This window comes from Mus caroli, chromosome 7 (assembly GCF_900094665.2).
Source record: "Mus caroli chromosome 7, CAROLI_EIJ_v1.1, whole genome shotgun sequence".
Taxonomy (NCBI): Eukaryota; Metazoa; Chordata; class Mammalia; order Rodentia; family Muridae; genus Mus; species Mus caroli.
In genome coordinates, this window is record NC_034576.1 from 115,774,565 (window position 1) to 115,796,933 (window position 22,369).

The 22,369-nt window shown below is 36.7% G+C and overlaps 1 protein-coding gene across 1 annotated transcript in view; it reads left to right on the forward strand.

Moving 5' to 3' along the window:
* The window catches only part of Far1 (fatty acyl-CoA reductase 1), a 54,958-nt gene that overhangs the window by 14,059 nt on the left and 18,530 nt on the right, over positions 1-22,369 (forward strand). The window contains exons 3-6 of the mRNA XM_029479583.1: positions 10,952-11,145; positions 12,215-12,390; positions 19,112-19,291; positions 21,681-21,900. Coding sequence (XP_029335443.1) covers positions 10,957-11,145; positions 12,215-12,390; positions 19,112-19,291; positions 21,681-21,900 — 765 coding nt within the window. The 5' untranslated portion in view covers positions 10,952-10,956. The remainder of the gene's footprint in view (positions 1-10,951; positions 11,146-12,214; positions 12,391-19,111; positions 19,292-21,680; positions 21,901-22,369) is intronic.

Genomic DNA, 22,369 nt, shown 5'->3' on the forward strand with positions numbered 1-22,369 from the left:
AAAGCACCCTATAGGTGGGACAACAATATGAACTAACCAGTACCCCGGAGCTCGTGTCTCTAGCTGCATATGTAGCAGAAGATGGCCTAGTCGGCCATCACTGGGAAGAGAGGCCCCTTGGTATTGCAAACTTTATATGCCTCAGTACAGGGGAACGCCAGGGCCAAGAAGTGGGAGTGGGTGGGTAGGGGAGTGGGGATGGGGAGGGGATGGGGGACTTTTGGGATAGCATTTGAAGTGTAAATGAAGAAAATACCTAATTAAAAAAATAAATTCCTTCGTTAAATAGTGATATAGAACCAGAATACTACTTCTTCTGCATCTGCTGCTATTCACTGAGATTTGATGACACACAGATATATGATCCATAAGCACATGTACCCAGATGATGTATTCTGTGTTCCCAACCTTCTTGTGATCTTTCATCTTTGGGATGTAAAACATTGTTTCTCCTATTCTTTCTTGTGCTTGTTTGAAAAGCTGTTCCAGCCTTAAGTATTTAGAATGTATTTTTGTAGCTGCAGCTGTCTTCCTGTGTGTTGGGAAGAATGCATATTTATCTTGACATGAAGCTTAGGCATCATCTTTAGAAGGCCATTTGCCTAGGGCCTTAATTATAGTCACTATGACATTTGGCCTTCTATCAGTTTTTTAGGGTGATGGTTACAAGTCTTCATACAGTTTGGCTCCTTATTTCATGGAAATTTATTGTCTCATGGTTCTAGAGGCTGGAAGTGTGAAATAAGTGTGGGGAGAGCCATGCCTGGCTTGATTTGATGCTCTATGACTCCTTGGCCGTGTTAGATAGTGTTCTTCCTGTGTTAGTAGTAGTGCATTTCTAGACTGTATTTTTGAACTGTGATGTTTTTCTCATTCATGCTTCATTTTCCTGAATGCTCGTGAAATACTAGAAATTATTGTTTAGAACTTGTCTTGGCATCCATGGTCTACAAATGGTGGCTCTCTGATTTTTTTTTTTTTTTAAGTTTTACTGAAACATAGTCCTACCATTTTGTTTATTTTCTATTGCTGCCTAATCCATGTTATATTACTGTAATGAAATATCTGAAACGGAATAATTTATAAAGAAGGGTTTATTTAGCTTAGAGTTGAAGGCTCAAGGTGCTGCATATGGTGATGTCTTCCTTGTTCACAAAGTCCCAAGACAGACAAGGTATGACAAGAGACGGAATGTATGTGTATGTCTAAACATAATAGCTGAATTAGATTTCTATTCCCTTAATAATTCACAGTGGAGATTAAACTGCAGCATGAGTTTTGATGGGATGACAAACAATTCCAAACACAATCCACTTTATGCTATAATAGAAGTTGCAAAGTTGTTTCTGAGCTATGGGTCACACAACTGAAAATGCTTACTTTTTAGTCCTTTATGGAAATCTTTGCTGACCCATGGTTTAGAATATTTTGGATTTCTTCCTCTTAGGGAATATTTGAAACTACTTTTTGTTTAGTTTTTTTTATAAGATTTATTTTATTTTTAGTTGGGGTGGGGGTATGTGCAGCTGAGTGCTAGTGTCTGCAAAGGCCAAAAGCATATGATCCCCTTGAGCTGAGTTAAAGGGAGTGCTGAGAACCCATCTCAGGTTCTCTGCAAAAACAGTATGTTCTCTTCTAAGCCATCTCTCTAGCTTAAATTTTACTTTTTAAGTCATACAACTTAAGGAATGTTAAAAGATCATTTAGCTTAACTATCTTGCCTGTCTGCTGCTGACAAGAGACTTTCCAGTTGAGGTATAGAAAAACAAAATAAACAAAATTAAGGAATTAATTTTATATTGTATATGCTATGCTATACACAAGAATTACACCAAATTGGGAGCTTAAAAATGAATAAAGACAGACTTGGTGGTGTTGACCTGTAATCCCAGCTGCTAGGGTGGTTGAGGCACAAGAGTAACAAATTTAAGCCTGTTTGGACAATTCAATGAGAACACTGCCTTGACTTTAAATAAATAAATAAATAAATAAATAAATAAATAAATAAATAAAGGGGTGAGGATATAGGTCCCTTTCCTATATATGCAGGGGTTTTGTTTATGCACAGACACACTGTGTGTCTATGTATTATGTATGTATGTATGTATGTATGTATGTATGTGTGTGGGAGAGAGACAGACAGACAGACAGACAGAGTGAATGAGAACTGAAATACTCTCTTCTTTGTCCATCTGTTTACCCAGCTGTCTCCACTAGTGGACCTTGACTAATGTGTTTGTATATTAAATGCATAGAGAGACAGTTTTAAAAGAAAAGTAAATAGAGCCAACCTTGAGTTATAGCTTTAGGAGATGGAAATTGATAGAAAGCAGGATTGAGTAGTTAGGCATCCATTTTGAAACTTTCACATTCAGTCCTTAGTATCTCTAAATTTGTAGAAGGGAAAAATACAGAAAAGCTAATTTCCTGCATCCCCACTTTAAGTTACAGATACCTTTCTTCAGAAGCCGCCAGTATTAACAAGTTTTTGGTTCTCCTTGAGAAATAATCCATAAAAACATGAATACATTTAAGAAATTCCTTTTCCAGAAAAGTGATATCCATGTATTGCATTTTTAATGTTTTAAAGTAATATTTGGAGAGAGGCAGGAGATATGGCTCAGCAGTTAAGAGTACTGGGTTGCTTTTCAGTGGACTTGGGTTTGATTCTCAGCATCCACATGGCATCTCAAGATCATCTGTAACTTTAGTTCCTGGAGATCCAGCACTCTGTTCTGACCTCCATGGCATTGCATGTAAGCAGTCCGCTGATACACATGTAGTAAAAATACACACATTTAAAAAAAAACTTTTAAAAGATTATTAAGTGTTTTAATTTCTTATTTTAATATTTTTTAAAATATTAAATATTTTTATAAATTTTGTTAGAATTTCATACATGAACACAGTCATTTTGATCATATTCACTCAAGCTGCTTCTCCTCTAACTGTTCCTAGATCTACTTCCAGGCAACCCCCTTCCAAATTCATGTCTTTTTTTTTTTTTTTCCTTAACTCACTAATGCAGTTTGTGGTGTTCATATACTCAGTGGGTGTGACGCCATCCACTGCAGTATGGTCCATCTACTAGGATCCACATCATTAAAGAAAGCTGGCTTTTTCTCCCCCAGAAGCCAACAGCTGTCAGTAGCTCCTCAGCTACGGGTAGAGGCTTTTCTATGCTTTAATGTTGAGTGGCTTGATCTTTGCAGGTAACCACAGCTGTGAGTTCATACATGCAGCAGTCCTGTCATGACACTGTTTTGGTCTGGTCCTCCTGGAACTCTGGCTTTTCAAGACTTGTTATCCCTTTTCTGACACCCTCACAATATGCCTAGCTTTATACTTCTCTCTCCCCAGAACCTAACCCTAAAGTAATGGTCTCTATTGAAAATGCTAGTTAGTCCCTAATATTCCAGACAACAACAAAACAAAACAAAACAAACCCTGAACTTTGTGGGGAAGGGATATGATATTGATGTCATCTTGGGTTATTTAATCATGAATTGCTACTTTATACCAATATATTCAATGCCACGCCACTTTATTCTTTGTTTAAATACAGAATATACCACTAGAGGAACATTTTAAGTTTTACCTGCTCCTCTGTAAAAGTGGACATTAGGGTTTTGCATTTTACTGCAGTGGGTACAGCCTTTTCACACATGTGGAAAGAAGAACTGGGGGATACTTTTTAGAAATATTTTCAAGATCAAGAGGTAATGGGCATTTGCATTTTTATAGATACACATTGCCAAATTCCATTCCCTCATTAAGATTCTGTTCCTTTTGTATACTTGATTAAAAAAAAAGAACAAACTTTTATTAGTGATTGGAAATCTGGTAGATAAAAGTGCATCTTGCTCTACCAGTTAGGACAATTTGAAACACTGCTTCATGTCATTGTGGATATATGATGTTAGTGTATAAGAGGAGTGGATGAAAGAGGGAATATTCTGATACTTCAGTGTCTTTTCATTAAAACTAATATCTGTGGAGCAGGTGAGATGGCTCAGAGGTGAAGACTACTGGCAGCTTTTCCAGAGATCCTGAGTTCAATTCCCAGAACCCAGGTGGTGGCTTACAAACATCTGTAAAGGAGCCTGATGGCCTCTTTTGTCATGAAGGTATACATGCAGAGAGAATACTCATACATTAAAAAAATACATAGATAAGAAAAAAATATTAAAAAGCAAAATAACAACAAAACAAACATAAAAACAACAGCAAAAATAACCAAATCATTATAAATTATTAAATAGCCTTGCTACTCAGGGGCACAGGAACTCAATCAGCTGGTAGTAGACATGGGTCAGTTCAGAGAGAGGCCCCATGATCACTTAGTAGCTTTCAGGAACAAGGGCCAATTGAATTAGAATCAGCATTTTAACAGGCCCCCAGGTGATTTCTGAGTACTTTAATGTTTGGGAAGTTCTAGTGAAGTGTTCATTTGTGGCTCCCAAGGAGCACATGTGAAAGATATATTTAAAGAAGGGTAGACATGGAAGGGTATCCTGAACTTGGTTGTTAATTGGATTGGTAAAGACATTTGAGGTGTTGGAGTGTGTAGAGGAATTACAGCAAAAGTCTATGTGGCTTTACCACTTAAATCTTTCATATAGGGGGTTTTGTTTTGTTTTTTGTTTTGTCTGCAATATTAGGGACTAGCATTTTCAGTAGAGACCATTACTTTAGTGTTAGGTTCTGGGGAGAGAGTAGTATAATAGTTAGGCATATTGTGAGTGTGTCAGCGTTTGAGTCAAGAGTTTTAGGGACAGTGATAAATCAGAATGCATTCCTAGAACAGGAACACAAACTTAGTATCTTTGTCTAAGCTTTTTCTATAAAAGGCCAGATGGAATATTTTAGGCTTTGGGACTATATAACTCTTTGGGACTATGTAACTGTTAGTTATAGTGAAAGGTAGACAGGTTGAAATTCTAGATTATTTATGGTTATTACAATAAAATGTCATATGCAAAACCAGGGAATAGGAGAGATTTGGCCTTAGGGTGGTGGTTTGTTGCTCTGTCTAGTGTCTTTGGAGAATTGGGAATGAACTAGAGTGTTGTGGGTAGGTGAACACCTTAACAGTTGATGCACTAAGTAACAGAATTTAGGTTTAAGGTTTTGGGCTCCTTATGAGTTGAGGCTTTGTAAAGCTGCGCTTGTCTTTCTTGTAAGCATAATGCCTAAGTGGCACCCAGCTTCAGACTGAAGTTTTTGAGTTCTTGGGCCAGACTCAGGTATATACTTGCAGTTAGTATGCTTTAAATACTGTTACTTCTAAAGAGGCGTATACCAATGGTTCTCAGCCTCATGTTGTAGTGACCCCAACCATAAAGTTATTTTTGTTGCTACTTTATAACTAATTTTGCTACTGTTCTGAATTGTAATGTAAGTATCTGACATACAGGATATTTGATGTAGGACACTTTTGAAAGAGTTGTTTGACTCCCCCCCCCCCCCCAGGCAATGCTGCTTATATTAGAATCCAGTTAGATGTGGAGGACTACTTAGGAGGGATGATGCAGCGTAGGAATGACATAGGAGTTGCTATATAAAAAAACTTCCTCAAGTCTAATCAAATGTTTACAAGTACAGCTTTATTAGTGAATAATCATAAGGTAAGCTCACTCATGTAGTCAGCTTGTGCCAAGGGAGTGGAGAATTAGATCCCCATAAAGCCTACTTTGTGCCCCTTCCTTCTCCCTGAGATATCTTGACTTTGTGTGTGTGTGTGTGTGTGTGTGTGTGTAAATAAAGAGAATCTCACAGACTATATTATTTTTATCTGTATTCTTTGGCTAATATTTAAGAGCTCTTTTCAACTGCATTGCTATATAAAATGTTGTTGTAATTACATTTTACTACCAATGGGCATTTGAGAGTTTTTAAAGATAATACTGTTGTTTGAAAATGTTCCTAAAATACTGCTGGGAAGCTTTCCAAACTTATCATACCCATTTTTACTCTATTAGTACTATTTTGGTTCATCTCCATTTCTATGTTTAAAAATTTCAGACTAGCCTAAGTAAAGGGGCAACATGAATGGCTGGGCAATGGTGGTGCATGCTTTTAATCCCAGAATTCAATTCGAGAGGCTGAAGCAAGTTGATCTCTGAGTTTGAGGCCAGCCTGCTCTACAGAGAAAGTTCCAGGACAGCCAAGACTAGACAGAGAAACCCTGTCTCGAAAAACAAAGTGGGGGGTGGGGGGAGTGACTATATGTTTGTGTTGTATCTACTGGAGTAGTCTGAGAGTAGCACCAGAGCCCTTAAGAGTGTTTGGGGGCTTGTTAATTATTGTCAGCCAGTAAGTGAGTAGTTCTGGTTTATTTCTATGAATCTTCATATACTTGATATAAGCCTGGTTTTGCTAAAATCATTAATTTAAATAATTAATTGTTATTGTTTGTATTATTTGTATATCATTAACTGTATTTGACCAATAAATAGATAATGCTGTTTTTTAAATAATCTTATTACCGAGCTTAACAATTACACTATAAAATTAATGATTCTTTGAAAAATTACTTGTTTATTAGTTCAAACGTATCTGGTATGGGTGCTGAATTTTGCCTGTATCACCAGAAGGCTTAATTTTCTTGAAAATTTTTCATACATTTTTTCAGTTATTTTGTCAGTAATTTCTATTCATTGCATTCTGTCTTTGGTGAACAGAATCCTACTGACCATGCCTGTTGCCATGAATGAGCTATGACAGCTATGACAAACTGTGGCTTGTGTCTTTCCACAGTGTCAGAAAGATATTGAATGAAGTTTGCGAGCCTTTTAAATGTTACCAGCTCATCTTTTAAATGTTACCAGCTCATCTTCACCAATATTCCTGGTTTCACTTGAAATTGTGTTTCTTATAGTTCTTAAATCATTTGTTAACAATGCAACACTAAAATTACATAATACACTTCAAATAATATTTAGATTATAGAATGTTGTAAAAAAGAATATAAAGGAGCTAAACAATAGATTAAATACAGGTAGCCAGTATTAGGCTTACAAACCAATTGTTAGAAAGGTGAAAGGTCTGGGTAGTGTTAAAGTGGACAGTTGAATTATATATAGGATTGTGCTGAGATGAGTACAGAAACAGGAGTTTGGCCTGGTGATTTTGGCAGAGGCTGGAGGGAGACAGGATTAGTCCTTGGGAAAGTGATGGTTTACTGCTCTGTGCTGCAGTCTATATGTCTTGCTTTTGCTTTGATCCATTTCTGTCCTAGGTTTGCGGGCCATTTACATGTATTGTTTTTCAGTGCCTTGCTTTAGTGTGTCTTGGTAAATTTAATGTACCAAGTTACTCCTAATATATGGTGGTAGTTGTTTATTTGTATAAATAAGGTTATTCACCTTTACGTTGGTACCTAAGTGGGGAAGCTTGGGACAAGGTACAGTCAAGAAACTGGAGCTGAACAGTTTCTTCATAGCCATAGCTTGCTCGTTTTCAGAAACATTTAAATCAAATTCAGAGAGCTTTAAATGAGGAAATATCCTACAGTCACACTTAGAACAGTGTCTCATTAATGCCTTGGTTTTTTAATCTTATCTGGTTGAAAATTGAAATTAACCATCACAGCATTGTATTGGAAGCTCTAATTACATTTTTTGTTTCATTTTATTTTGTTTCATTACAGGGTAAGGGGATGTCTGTTTCTTGGAAATAAAAATATACTTCTTTTAAAGTGGTAAATTTTCTTAGAGTTAAAAATGAAGAGGACCTTAATTTTAATTACTTAAGTTTCCAAAACTATTAACCTGATTACCCTTCCATTAGAACTAGGATATTTGTTAGGCAAATGCACTTAAAAGTAGTTTATTTTGTATCTAAGTTGCTGTCCTAGTCATTTTCTAATTCTTCATGTGGTCACTTTAGGATTTGTTTGCCTATAAGACCTGCATGCTGTCTATTTTACAAATAAAACAGGTTCTGATTAGTAGTAGCTTTAGCTTAAGTGGCAGAATCTGGATTTGAATTTTTAGTTAAGAATATATCTTAAGTCGCTCTATGGTATGTTTCTCTTAATGAGATTTTAGGTGAAAATATTCTTTTTTAAAACAGCTGTTGGAAAACACTTTTGGCAAGTAAACCTTAGTGAATTCCTGGAAGGCAGTGGTAATATTTGGTAAACAGCACTTTGTGAGACTTTTAACTTCTTTTTGCCAAACTTTTGAATCAGAGAATATAGTGTCACTTAGAGAAACATCTACTTGCTAAGAGTTTTCCCCTCTTCTGAATGATAATTTTTTGTTGTTCTTAGGAGTGCCAATAGCTAACTCTTTGCCCATCCATGATAGGAGCTTGCTAAACTCATTCACTAATTCTTTGTAAGTTATTCCTTGGATTTTCTACCTTTATCTGGCTTGCTGATTTCCAAACATGGTATATCTTTGTTCCTTTTTTGTAGTACTTATTTTGCAGATGTAATACTTTAAAACTTTTAATGAATTTGTTTTGATAACTTTATACATGTGTAGTCCCTTAATGTCCTTTCTGTTGTCCCGTATCTCCTTTCTAACCCCATTAGTCTCCATTCTAATTCTCCCTTTCTATCTGTCCCTCCCTGTCTGTCTCTCTCTCTCTCTTTGTTTCTCTCTGTGTGTCTCTGTCTGTCTCTCTCTTTCTCTAAGATCCAAAGAATTTAACTAGGATTATCTGGGTATAAATGTAGATATTTGGAAAACAGCTGTTGCCGTGGTAATTTACCTGGCAACAATAGTAAGCTTCCCCTTTAGTGTCTAAGTTGTTTGTAGCCATGGGGTTTTAGATCAAGTTACAGTACCAGATATGAAGTCTCTGTTGTGGAGTAGGCCTCAAATACAGTAAAGTAAAAAGCAGTTGGTTATTTCCATAACAGTTATACACCACTGCATGGGTGAGCACATCTTGCCTGGCCAGTTGGTATTGCAGATTTTAGGGTTCATGGCTGAGTAAGACAGTTGCTACCTTCACTCCAGCAAACTGCATAGTACTTTCAGGTACAATGAACGCTAACTAACAGGAAGAAGCTTCCAACTTGGTTCCAGCAATGCCTTATAACCAGTGTATGTGGTGTCTTCAGCAACAGGGTCTTATTAAAGTAGTTCTGGTGGGCAGTCTATAAGAGTGGTAAGAGCCTAATATTGTTTGTGAAGCCTCCTTGATCCGAAGGCTTAGCCTATATCAGTTTTGTCTCAAACACCCATCTGGATACCCTTCTCAAGCATATACAAATATTAAGGGTAGAGCAATGTTCATACAGAAAATCAGACTGATAGGAGTGGTCTGGCTGTTCTGTGCGTGCTTTTTGAGTACCTTGACTTTATACTCTGATCCTGAGTTTGGTGTTTTCTCCTGGGTTTCAGTTGAGATGATAAATACAGCTCTGACCTCCTTACATTACTTTTCTTCTACCATGGCCTCTCTGTCAGTTCATTCTCATCTGTTTTCTAGAAGTCATTCTGTTTTATTCTAAACTCCTTTTGCTTATCTATAGATTTTTGTTCCTATATTTAAAAAAATAATAATTGAAATAAAATGGCATCCCTTCCTCCTCTATTTCCTCCCTCCAACCATTCCTAACTACCCTCTCTCTAACTCCTCCTATATTCCCCACAACTCTAAAATTGATAGCCTTTTTTCCTTTGGTTGTATTTGTTACATCCATATATGTATATATGTGTATGCAAAAATAGGTGGAGCCTGTTGAGTCCACTTTTACTGCTTTTATGTATATGGTTTCAAGGCTGACCAGTCTGCATTGGACAACCAGTAAGGGAGAGGATGATGATTCTCCTTCTTACAGCATTTAAGTTCCCTGTAGTTCTTTGTCTAGGGGTGAAATGTTGCTAGATTTCCCTGTCCCACGTTAACTTGCCCATTGTGTTTCGATCTTGTTTATGTAGCCATTTCCAGGAGAGACTGTTTTATGGCTGACTTCCTGATATTCTGGCTTTTTAAATCTTTCCATTCCCCTTAAGTGATATTCCCTGATGGAGGAGCTGTGATAAAGATGTAGATATATATGTTGGGGCTGGGCTCCCCACGATCGATCTCTGCCTTATGTACAGTTGTTTTCTGTGATGCTCTCCATTTGCTGTAAAGAGAAGCCTTTTTGAGGAGTGGTTGCCATGTTTGTCTAGGGAAGATGGGCCACACCTTCAGAACACATGTAAGTTAGAAGATTCTAGGACATAAAACATATGCATCTGTTACACTTTTCAGCTTAAATGAGACTAAAGTACTATTGAAGCTTTTTCTCCTCTCTGATTGTACTGCATGCCCTTGGGCATGTGTTACTATTTCATTCTATGGGTATGGATTTCTAAATAGCATAGAGTTTAGATTTCAATATAGTGTAATAGTCTCGTATAGTAACATACTTCATAGACCTTCTTGTACTCACCCCATTCACACACACACCAATTTCTTGTGTATTTTTCACAACTTTTTTTTCTTACTATCAAGTATGTGTAGAAGAAAGGATTTGATGTTACCTCTTCCTGTTTCAGTGGTTGATGACCGGTGATGTGACACCTGGTGTGTTATTCAAGCCCAGTGAGTCTGCTGACATCCATTCAGTGTTATAAATTTCTTTGGGAACAGAATCATAGTTCAGTTGTAATCAGGGTTTAACAGAGGTTGAATCAATATTTGAGTTCTTATTGTAAGGAAGTTTTAGAGATATTTTTAATACAACTGAACTAAAGTAAGGAAACTTGGGACCGGAAAATGTGAGTGACTTGTCTGATATAATCCAGGAAAGAAGTAGCTCTTGAGGGAGCTGCAATCCATTCTTGCTTCCACTGTAGTATAATGAACAAAAGTTGGATTCTTCTGTTGTCAAAATTCAATTTTGATTTTTGCCAACCTTTTAAAATATTTATGTGGAAACTGGGAGATCCTAGTAAGATTGAACATACATTTGTAAACTAATGTTGTCATGTTTCTCTCACAGTCACGATGGTTTCAATCCCAGAATACTACGAAGGGAAGAATATCCTTCTCACCGGAGCCACTGGTTTCTTAGGCAAGGTGCTTCTGGAAAAGTTGCTGAGGTCTTGTCCCAGGGTGAATTCAGTCTATGTTTTGGTGAGGCAAAAAGCTGGTCAGACACCCCAAGAGCGAGTGGAGGAAATCCTCAGTGGCAAGGTAAGTTTGGGAGCTGAGCATATGGAAGGGGTGAAAAGAACATGCTTGTGTGAATTTTGTGAAGCATGATTAGCTTAGGATTTTGCTTCAGTATTCAAAAGTAAATCTGGGGGAAAATTAGTAAGTTTGCAATATGGCAGTGAACTAGAATCAGGAAAAGAAAAAAGCTTTCTTTTATGATAGACCAAATTTTCTAATAAGGTTTAAATTACTCTTTGTTTTGTTTTGTTTTTTATTTTTATTTTGAGATAGGATTTCACTGTGTAGCCTTGACTGTACTGGAACTCTGTAGCCCACCATGATTTTGAAACAGAAATAAAGAACATAGATAGAATATATATATTATTAATATATTAACAGTATTGGAGTGGGGAAGGTATTACTTATTTAACTGTGCTGAAGACATTTTCACCCTGGATAGTATTTTCTTATAAAGTACTGGTATGTTATTGGGTGATCAACAGGATCCCTGGCCTATATACATTAGGATCCAGTTCTGACAAGTATTTCACATATCACCAAATGTTTACTGGGGACCAAAATTACCTCAGGTTGAGAACCATTGATTTATAGGAATGCCTCAAGGAAAAGAAACTTGATTGGATGGTGGAAATTCAACTAAAATAGTTGATCACGGGCTGGGGATGTAAATAAATAACTTAGATGGAGAGTGCTTAACAAGAATATGTGAAGAGGCTCAGAGTTCCGCCCTCAGTATCCTCTCAGCAAGTAAAATAGCTGATCATGAAGTATGTTTTAGAACGTTGAAAAGGTATCAGTAAACTTAAAGTAGGAAGTAATGGGAGTACTGGTGGGCAGAAAGCAGCTCTACTTATCCAGAGCACGGACAGTTAGTGTTTGTGTTGCTGACTACCATCTGTTTTCTTGGAGCACTTCTTGAACTCGCTGAGTCTTAAGTCTGTGTCTGTAAGATGAGCAGTCTTCTGTGCCCCAAGAAATCTAAAATGTTAAAATAACTGTCTTTGGTGGGGAAAGAGTTTACAGTAGGCTTTGAAAGTAGATTAGAATAAATATCTACCCATAGAATAAATATCTTCCCATTTGATAGCTTTTCGACAGGTTGAGAGATGAAAATCCAGATTTTAGAGAGAAAATTATAGCGATCAACAGTGAACTCACGCAACCTAAACTGGCTCTCAGTGAAGAAGATAAGGAGATCATTATAGACTCTACAAATGTCATATTCCACTGTGCAGCTACTGTAAGATTTAATGAAAATTTAAGGTAAGAACAGATACTTACTAACATTTGAATTTCATACTTTATAGACATAATGTTAACTCCTCTTCTTATTGAAGTTGTTTTGAGAGTGATACAAAATTGTCATAAGTTAATAGTGACTTTCGATAACAGAATTCTCTTTTGTTATCATTTTTAAATGAAACATAGAAAATAGCTATTATATGGAAGATAGCTAGTATATGCCAATTAGAAAACCTTGCCATGACTTCATGAAATAGGATATAAGCAAACAGTGAACTAGAAGAAAATAGGATGTACTTGGGTAGGAAGGTAGGAATAGTTCACTCAGTAGCTGTTTTGGTCACCTTTTCATGTAGTGTCAGAATCCCCTATGCTTCCATTCTACCTATACAATATATAGAACAGTGATCAAAATTAGGCTCAAGTTTTGCATATTAAGAAATGGCTTGTATGTTATAGTCACTCTGTTTATATTTGAAAAACTCTGCTTTGGTGGCATTGTTAAGGGACAAGGTAATGTCAAAAATAAAGTTAAATTTAAAATATTTGAACTTCAGGCTACATCCTTCTGAAAACAAAAACAAAAAACATTCCGGTATTAAGTATTTTAAAAATAATAGGGTTATTTGGTTTTAGAAGGGGAAACAAAATACCCATGGAAGGAGTTACAAAGTTTGGAGCAAAGACTGAAGGAATGACCATCCTGAGACTGCCCCTTCTGGGGATCCATCCCATATACAACCACCAAACCCAGACACTATTGTGAATGCCAACAAGAGCTTGCTGGCAGGAGCCTGATATTGCTGTCTCCTGCCAGTGTCTGACAAATACATTAGTGGATGCTCACAACCATCCACTGGCAAAGCTCAGTGTCCCCAATGAAGGAGCTAGAGAAAGGACCCAAGGAGCTGAAGGGGTTTGCAGCCCCATAGGAGGAACAACAATATGAACTAGCCAGTACCCCCAGAGCTCCTTGGGACTAAACTGCCAACCAAAGAAAATTCATGGTATGACTCGTGTCTCTAGCTGCATAATATAGTAGAGGATGGTCTAGTCGGTCATCAATGGGAGGAGAGGCCCTTGGTCCTGTGAAGGCTCTATGCCCCAGTATAGGGGAATGCCAGGGCCAGGAAGCAGGAGTGGGTGGGTTGATGAAGCAGGGGTGGAGCGAGGATGGGGTTGGAGGGGAAACCAGGAAAGGAGATAACATTTGAAATGTGAATAAAGAAAATATCTAATAAAGATAAATAAATAAAAATAAAGTGAAGGGATGGAGAGATGGCTCAGCAGCAAAGAGCACTGGCTACTCTTCCAGAGGTCCTCAGTTGATTGCCAGCACCCTTATGATGGCTTGCACTCATTCCAGGAGATTGGCCGCTCTCTTCTGGCCCCTGTAGACACTAGCAAATACATGGTTCACAGACATATATGCAGGTAAAACAACCATACACATAAACTAAAAATAAATCTTTTTAGAAAGTAAATGAATATATATTTCAAATAATGGCATTTAATTTATAGGACTGTTATTTTTGATGGTGTATCTAAATATACAAGTTAATCTCATTATATAATCTTATACTAGTTTAAATGAGAATGCATTTGTTTTTAGGTTTAAGAATATTTGTGATGCCCTTCTCTTCAAAAATGCTTAAAAGGCTAAGCTCTGATTGTAAATGGCTTTGGCAGTACTCCCCATATTTTTTTTTTAACATAAAAATATAACTCTTAATAGAAATCACTTTGTGTGAGAACACAATACCAAGCATTTTGGTGTATGAAGTTGCTACCACTCTCTTACAGTTTCAGGGTTGTGCTTTACAGCCCTCAAAGCATTGCTCACTTGTTTCTTCCTAACTTTACCAAGCTTATTGTAGGCGAATCCATTTTACTCCTGAGGTGGCTGAGGTAACACTATGGAGAAAAGGGAAGAAGCCTTGGAGTTACATACATAAGTGTTTACATAGCCACCTTAAACTTAGTAGTTTTCAGGGGCTGGTGCACAGTAGATACTATAGTTCTTGTCCACTTAAAGGGGGAAATTAGGTGCTTTTAAAGGGAAGTTTTATTAACAGAAAACATTAATTAGGGTAAAACACATCAAAATAACCTTAACATTTTTTGATGACTCCTTTTTCTTTTTTTATGTACATTGGTGTTTTGCTTGAATGTGTCTACATAAGTGTGTTGGAAGCCCTGGAACTGGAGTTAGAGTTATGAACTGCCAAACTGGTGCTGGGAATTGAACCAGGGTCCTCTGGAAGAGCAGCCAATGTTCTTAACCTCTAAGCCATTTCTCCAGCCCCCAAAATAACCCTTACAGGAAGGACCACAGTATATTACTTTTGTGTTCCCTTTGGATTGTTATTATTTCTTATACCAGAGAGACCATGGTAGAAAGCCTAGATAATTTATCATTTTTCTCTTCTATGTCAAGATATGAATGTTCACTATTCTATCCCTAGTCACATCATAATTATTTCTGTGAATCAAATTTAATGGATGTTTACATTTAAATATTGATAGAACATTAGACTTGGGCCAGATATTCAGAAATACTGGAAATAGCCTATAATAGCCATTTAGGGAAAAACCAGTTATAACAGTCACCATCTGCTAAGTCACAGATATCACATGGTATAAAACTGTTGCTACGAGGGGACGTAGGAGGAGGGGATTCACCATATCTGGATCCTTGGAGAGGAACCAAGATAAGTTTGTGTATGGACTCTTTCACAAAGCCCTGGGGTATGTGCTAACTTTGTTGATATAGAACTAAATGCAGGCAGCACTGGACAGCATATGTTGAGAGTTGAGGAGGCAAAGCTCATTAATTTTAGATATTTTTCAAATATTAAATGGGGAGAAATTGACAGGACTAAAAGGTGAGGAAGAGGGGAATAAGTAGTTGCTTAAGTAGTTAGTCATGAGGTCTTGTATTCACTAGATGGGACAGTATCAGTTGCATGGAAAGGAATTTTAAGAAGTGAGAAGCCATCATGAGGTCAAAAACAGTCAGAAGAGAGAGAATAATCTAGTGGCTTGGGGAAAATATATGAGATATTAGGAATGGAACAGTTCTAGGAGATGAGGCTTAAGGGGGATGAGTATGGAGGTAGGTTTCTAAAAGGAGTGAAAGCACCGATTAAGATATAGGAATGGTGGAATCTTAAGTGTATTATTCAGACTGTAAGAATGTAATATGACTAGAGAAATGCTGGGAAGGGCTTGTGGTGGATCCTGGTGCTTGTTTGGGCATTTTGTGATGACTATTTTTCTAGTTCTGTCCCTGGCTCAGTCTCAGGTTGTGAGCTTTTTTAGAAGTGCTCCTGTAGGGAAATCCTCCCTTTTCTACCTCTAAAAAGAAAACTATAATAACTGGAAAACATGTTTTAAAAAGTAGGTTTCTTGAGTATACTTGACCCAGCAGTTTTGGAGACTCCTCCTTCCATTTAGCAGAAACATTGGCTATCCTGAAGAGCAGCTGCACTTACGCTTCTCTTTCAGAGCCATTGCTTTAGACACAGCTTAACAATTATAGATGCCTACTTCTAAGTTTGATGTCACTGACCCTAAACATCTGTCTCTATCAAGTTTATTTTTTAAAAGTGACTCTTACAATAGTAATAAGAGATCATTGAGACAGTAGTTTGTGGGGAATGAGAAGAGTGGAAAAGAAAATTGTCAAAATGGCCTTACTTAGAATGTAGTTTCTTGGTCCTTATTTCAATCATTAAAAAGGTACCTTCATTTTTATATACTCCCAAGTGTATCTTAAGCTTAATATAAGCTCTGGAGTAAAGTTTATAAAAACATCAAATAGATTTTTGAATAATTTGGGATATCTGTAGGAGACAAATAGGAAAGCTTATTAGCCATTGAAATGGAATAATTTTTTTCCTTACTAATTTTTTCTTTCTGAAGTGATTTTTATGCTTGCATTAGGGAAGTGCTACACTAGCTTATTTGCTTTCTAGCAAGCCTGTCTTAAGATGCTTTTCCAACAAAATATAATTTTATTTCTGTTTACTTTCTGGTCTAGTATGTAAAGAACTCAGCCTGAAGTCAAACAAAATAGAAACTAGGGTTTCCATTGAGTGAGGTTAACTAGTCTTGCAGATACTAAAGTAACTTATGTTATTTTATTATGGCTTTAGGCTTGGACTCTCGGATGCAGACAGAGTGGAGAGACTCAAGGCACAGGAGTGTGTCTTTTGAGTTATTCTCATTTTCTGTGACCTAGAAACTCTGTCACCATTCTCAGGACAATGCAACAGAATATCCCTTGTGTCCTTTCTCCAAAACATTACCCTTCTGATCCCCATTGTTTTGTAAATGAGAAAGAAAATAGTGCGTTCTCTAATGCTCTGGTGGATAGTATCCTCTCTGTGAAAGGTCTCTTGCTAGATTTCCATTTGAACAGATTTTTTTTTTCACTCCTTATTTGAGATTTGAAGTGATTTTAAGACCCCACCCTAGTTTCATTAAAAAATTTTTTTCCCTTCTAATTTTTCTCAATAAAATATCAGGTGCAATTAAAAGAAAAAAAATAGTCTAAAGTCATTTGTTTATTTATTTTCCTTTTATGAGATAGTCCTTGTTTCTGGTGACCCAGAACTTCTTGTCCTGTCCTCAGGAGCTTGTAATAAAATATTCTCAGTTTCTCAGTATACCTCTTCCTAAACAATAACCTCCTTGTCCTCGTTATTTTCAGACAGATCAATATCAAAGTATTGCTGTACAGTCAGGTAGATGGAATTGTCTGTGACATATTTTTAAAATACTGACAATATGAACATTTTGCAAAGTGCTCGAAGCCATTCTCATTTTTATAAATGTATTTCACACTTGGAGTGATGCTGCATGTGTATAATCCCAGGATTCAAGAGGTGGAGGTAGGAAGATCATAAAATTGAGGTCATCCTAGGCAACATAGGTAGTTCCAGGCCAGCCCTGGGCCACATGACCCCGTCTTAAAAACACATCCCTCAAAGTTCTTTGAATCTATGTTTAAACATAACTGTTTTACTGCTGTGAAGGACACCATGACCAAGGCAACTCTTATAAGGATGACATTAAATTAGGGCTGGCTTACAGGTTCAGTCCATTATCGTCAAGGCCGGAGCATGGCAGCATCCAGGCAGGCATGGTGAAGGAGGAGCAGAGTTCTACATTATGTCCTGAAGGCAAACAGAAGACTGACTTCCAGGAAGCTAGGAGGAAGGTCTCAAAGGCCACATCAAGGCCACATCTCCTAATAGTGTTACTCCCCGATCAAGCATATACAAACCACAGTAACATTTTTACATAGTCCTGAAAATTAATTTAATAATTTCACCTTTTAAATTTAGCATAGAAATAATTTACATTTTTCTCTCTCCCTCCCTCACTTCCTCTTTTTTCCAAGACAGGGTTTCTCCCTGTAACCTTGGCTGTCCTGGAACTCACTCTGTAGCTGAGGCTGGCCTTGAACTCAAAGAAATCTGCCTACCTCTGCTTCTCCAGTGCTGGGACTTAAGGTGTCATCACCACTGCCTGGCAGTTTATAGGTTTCTAATATTTTACATGGTTATATTTTAGTGACTATATGATATTCTATCATGTTGATACATAATGTGTAATTTTCACTTGGTATAAAAACTTTATTTCTTGTTTGAAAAATTAGGCTTAGGGTGAGGTTTTGCTTTAAAAATTAGATTATTAGATTAATAAATGCATAATTTCAATAATTGCTGGTACTTTATTCTAGTTTCTTTTAGATTAGTTGTATTAATTTGTGGTTATAACAAAACTACTCTGCCAGTTTTACCACTCAGTAGTGTTGAGTATTCCAACCTGTCACTCCCTCTACCTTTATATATGTGCAGGTGTGTGTTTGAAAGCCATAGGACAACTTGCGGATTCCTTAGGTGCTATTCAGCTTTCGTTTTCTCACTCTAACGTAGGATATCTTGGGCTCAGCCATTAAAGGTTACTGAAACAATAAGAGACAGGATGATGTCTCTCTGGCCTGGGACCCCTCTATATGTTTGCATGTATAGTCCATGTGCAGTGGCTGAACTGAACTAATCAATAGGTGTGTGACCCCACATAACTTTTCCTGTATTGAATCACTTTAAAAACGAGTGATTTCTAGTGTTCTGGTATATTGTTATTAAGTCTAATAATTACTATGTTGTACAATACATGTCTTCATGGACCATTAAGGAACAGTTGTATAGAAAAACATTTTTCTGCTATCTCTTCATCTTAATATTTACTAGCTGCCTGTTTTGAGATGTTGACAAGAATAACATACAAAATGCATACAAGTTATTCTTTTCATTTAGTCTTTCCTAATTTTGGTAGGAGATTTTGTTTCTTGTTCCCATTTACCGATGAGGAAGCTGAGGGTTGAGTACTTGTGCAACTTAGCATTTTAAGTGAATATTTAAGTGAGACCACACCGATCTGAGCCCAATCTGATTCCATAGCTTTGTACATAATCTTGTTATACATCACAATGTATGCTTTGTTTTTCAAACCCTTATTGGAGTTTATATTCAGAAAATTTACACATACTTGGTATAGTGAATAGTCTTTATATTAAAATAAAATATAACAACTCAGAGCTAAAGGAGGAATTGCAAATTAACTATGCTTTTTTTCTCTGTACTTCTTTAATACAATTCAGATTTGGTTTGTAAATAGATTAAAGAAAAAAGATAAGGTTTCTAAGTTTCGTTGTCTCTTTCTCTTGCAGAGATGCTGTCCAGTTAAATGTGATAGCTACACGACAGCTTATTCTCCTTGCACAGCAAATGAAGAATCTGGAAGTGTTCATGCATGTCTCAACAGCGTATGCCTACTGCAATCGAAAGCATATTGATGAAGTAGTTTATCCACCCCCTGTAGATCCCAAGAAGCTGATTGATTCTTTAGAGTATGTTTGAATTTATACACATTGCTTTTAATTCTAAGACTCTGAGTCCAAATATATATACCCTTCACTCCCTCTAACCCCTGTGCTACAAATAAACATATGCATGTATGTATTTACTCTGCATATCCTCTGCCATATTGTACAGGGTTATGTCTGTTGATGAGGTCAATGTAGAGTTTTCCCTTTCGATTAGCTAATGATTAGAGAAAGGCCTCTGAATAATTTATCCATGTGTTAGAGGCTTGGTTTTTTTTAGGTAGTCAATTCTAGCGTCTGTGGATCAGAGACCAATGGCTGCTTAATCACAAGGTTCTAATTTACTAAAGGACCTCCTCTCCTGCAGTGGACAATACCTATAAAGAAGCTGTTTGGGTTAAGAGAATCATAGGAACTATAATCCTTTAGTTACCGTCTTCTCTAAGGACCGGGCTCTCATCAGCAGTTGTTACTAAGGACTACATGTGTATTTGGTAGAGCATTATGTGAAGTGTATGCACACAACTGCCACTTGCTTTTTAGTCTGTGCTTTCTTAGCATGGGCTCTTGGGTTTGTTTTTTTGTTTTTGTTTTTTTGGACTACAATTATAGAGGCATTCCAACAGCTATTACATCCTTACATAATTTGTTTGTTTTCAAACAGTATATATCTCTGAGTTGTTTTGGGTTTTTTTTTTTTTTTTTTTTTTTTGTTTACATTTTTTTTTTTTCCTTGGTTCCATCTTTCCTCACAGATATTCTACTTACTTTTGATTCTTACCATGCCTTGATTTCTTCAGAATTAAACACACATGATCTTTAAGAAAGGCTTTTCATGTTGAGGAAATGAATTGTAAGAAAAGAAATACCAGAGATGACTGAGACATTTCTTGTGAGAATTATCTACTTTATTTTATGACTCAGTTTCAAAGATGTTCCTAAATATATACCTCATTTTCCTTACAGATCAATAGATGTATTTGGATTCTGGAGAAAACTGAAGTTAATGAAACAATACTACTTTTTGACTTCTTAGTCTTGGCTTATGCAGGCATGTAAAGAAATGAGAAGAGCTTATGACCTGAATCTTTTTTCTCCTTTCCTTGTTTACAAAGAAGTCTATCTAGTAAATGATTCACGAGTTTGCTCTGTAAACTCAGGAGAAATAAGGATTACTGGCCCAAGTCTTTCTTCAGCAAGATTTTTTTGAGGGGTGTGGGTGGGTGGTAGTCTCCTACCTACCAACTACCTATCCTGTTCACTTTTCAGAACTCATCCTTTATAGTCTTTCTCACATTGGATATGTATTTGCCTGCAGTTTAACGTTCTGAGTCTTCCACATACACAAAGTACTTCCACATGTGAAGCATTTTAAGCTTCCCTAGTTGTAGTATGCTTAGTTGTTAGCGAGTATGCAGAATCTAATTGTATACTTAGTAGGCAAGAAAGACAAGTATCTGGAAACAAGGACACAGCGCCTTAGAGTAAAAAGAGGAAAGACTGGGACATCACCTGATTGTGGTTGTTTAACAGGTGATCTTCAGAGCTGTTGAGATCATTAAAGCATTAAACCTGCATTGTAGGTTGTTAATTGAATTTCATAACATGCTTCAATACTTTTACTAATCCTAGTATTTGTTAATGTCACTTGTGAAGATGTACAATTCCAGTGGTTCATCTTAAATATTTAGATTATTAGACCTTTTATATTAAATGTAAACATGTGAATAACAAATGTGTTTATTTGTTGGTTACTCTATTAGAAAGTAATAAACATCTTTAGTTTCTAATGAAATATATGAGGTTTGATACATTTTGGAATTTATTTGGACTTTGGAAAGGAACTCTTAACTATTTGATAGTAAATTACTTCATTTTGATTTACCTTATCATTCCTGATCACCCTGATCAAAGACACATGAAATGCTAAATGTTTAAACTAAATGATACCTTCTAAAGGCCTATGGTTGGTTTAGGTCAGTTAAATTTGCTATCTAACATACGATTTATAAAAGGACTATTGGTTCTTATTTGATCCAGGAGTTGTAGATTGTGGATCTGTGATTGATATTTAAAGAGACAACTTTTTTTCTTCAGTTATTTTGAAAGCTGGGTGTGGTGGCACAGGCCTTTAATCCCAGCACTCAGGAGACAGATGCAGGTGAATCTGAGTTAAAAATCAGCCTGGTTTACAAGCAAGGTCCAGAACAGCCAGGGAGGGGTACACAGAGAAATCCTGTCTTAAAAAAACAACAATGACAACAACACACTCACAGAGAGAAAAGAAAATGGTTATTGTGAAAATGTTTAAATCAGAGCAATACATAGGTTCATACAAAGTTCAATTAAGTAGGTTTTTATCTATGATAAAATATTTGGAATTTTTGTACATGTAATTTTTTTTGTTTGCCAGATGGATGGATGATGGCCTAGTAAATGATATCACACCAAAATTGATAGGCGACAGACCTAACACGTACATATACACCAAGGCATTGGCAGAGTATGTTGTGCAGCAAGAAGGAGCAAAGCTAAATGTTGCCATTGTAAGGCCATCGATCGTTGGTGCCAGTTGGAAAGAACCTTTTCCAGTAAGCTCTTCAAAACTGTTAAGCACTTGGGACTTAGAGTTTTAAGTTAGAACTGTGTAAAGAGTTGGGATGTAATTTAAGAGCAGGTGCTAACATGATGAATGTGTTTTACCATGGCAGAGCTAACGAGCATAGAAAGGGGTAATAGTACTCATATTTCTTAGGTGCTTCTTGAGTGTATGGAATGTAGATTAACAGTTTCAGGTTTTAATTGAAAAATCAGAAGTATTCAGTAAAGAAGACCATGGTTTCATCTGTTTTCATTGCCAAAAGCAAGACTTGCAAGAAGTGTATTTTTCCATGTGTACATTACAAAGCTAAGAAAGGTATAAGAGATTTCTTTTGTAACTGGCTACTAAAAAGAAAAAAAGGATGTTGGGATACTTTTAAATCCTCCAGATAAGAGAAGGCAGAAACAGCCGGGCGTGGTGGCGCACGCCTTTAATCCCAGCACTTGGGAGGCAGAGGCAGGCGGATTTCTGAGTTCGAGGCCAGCCTGGTCTACAAAGTG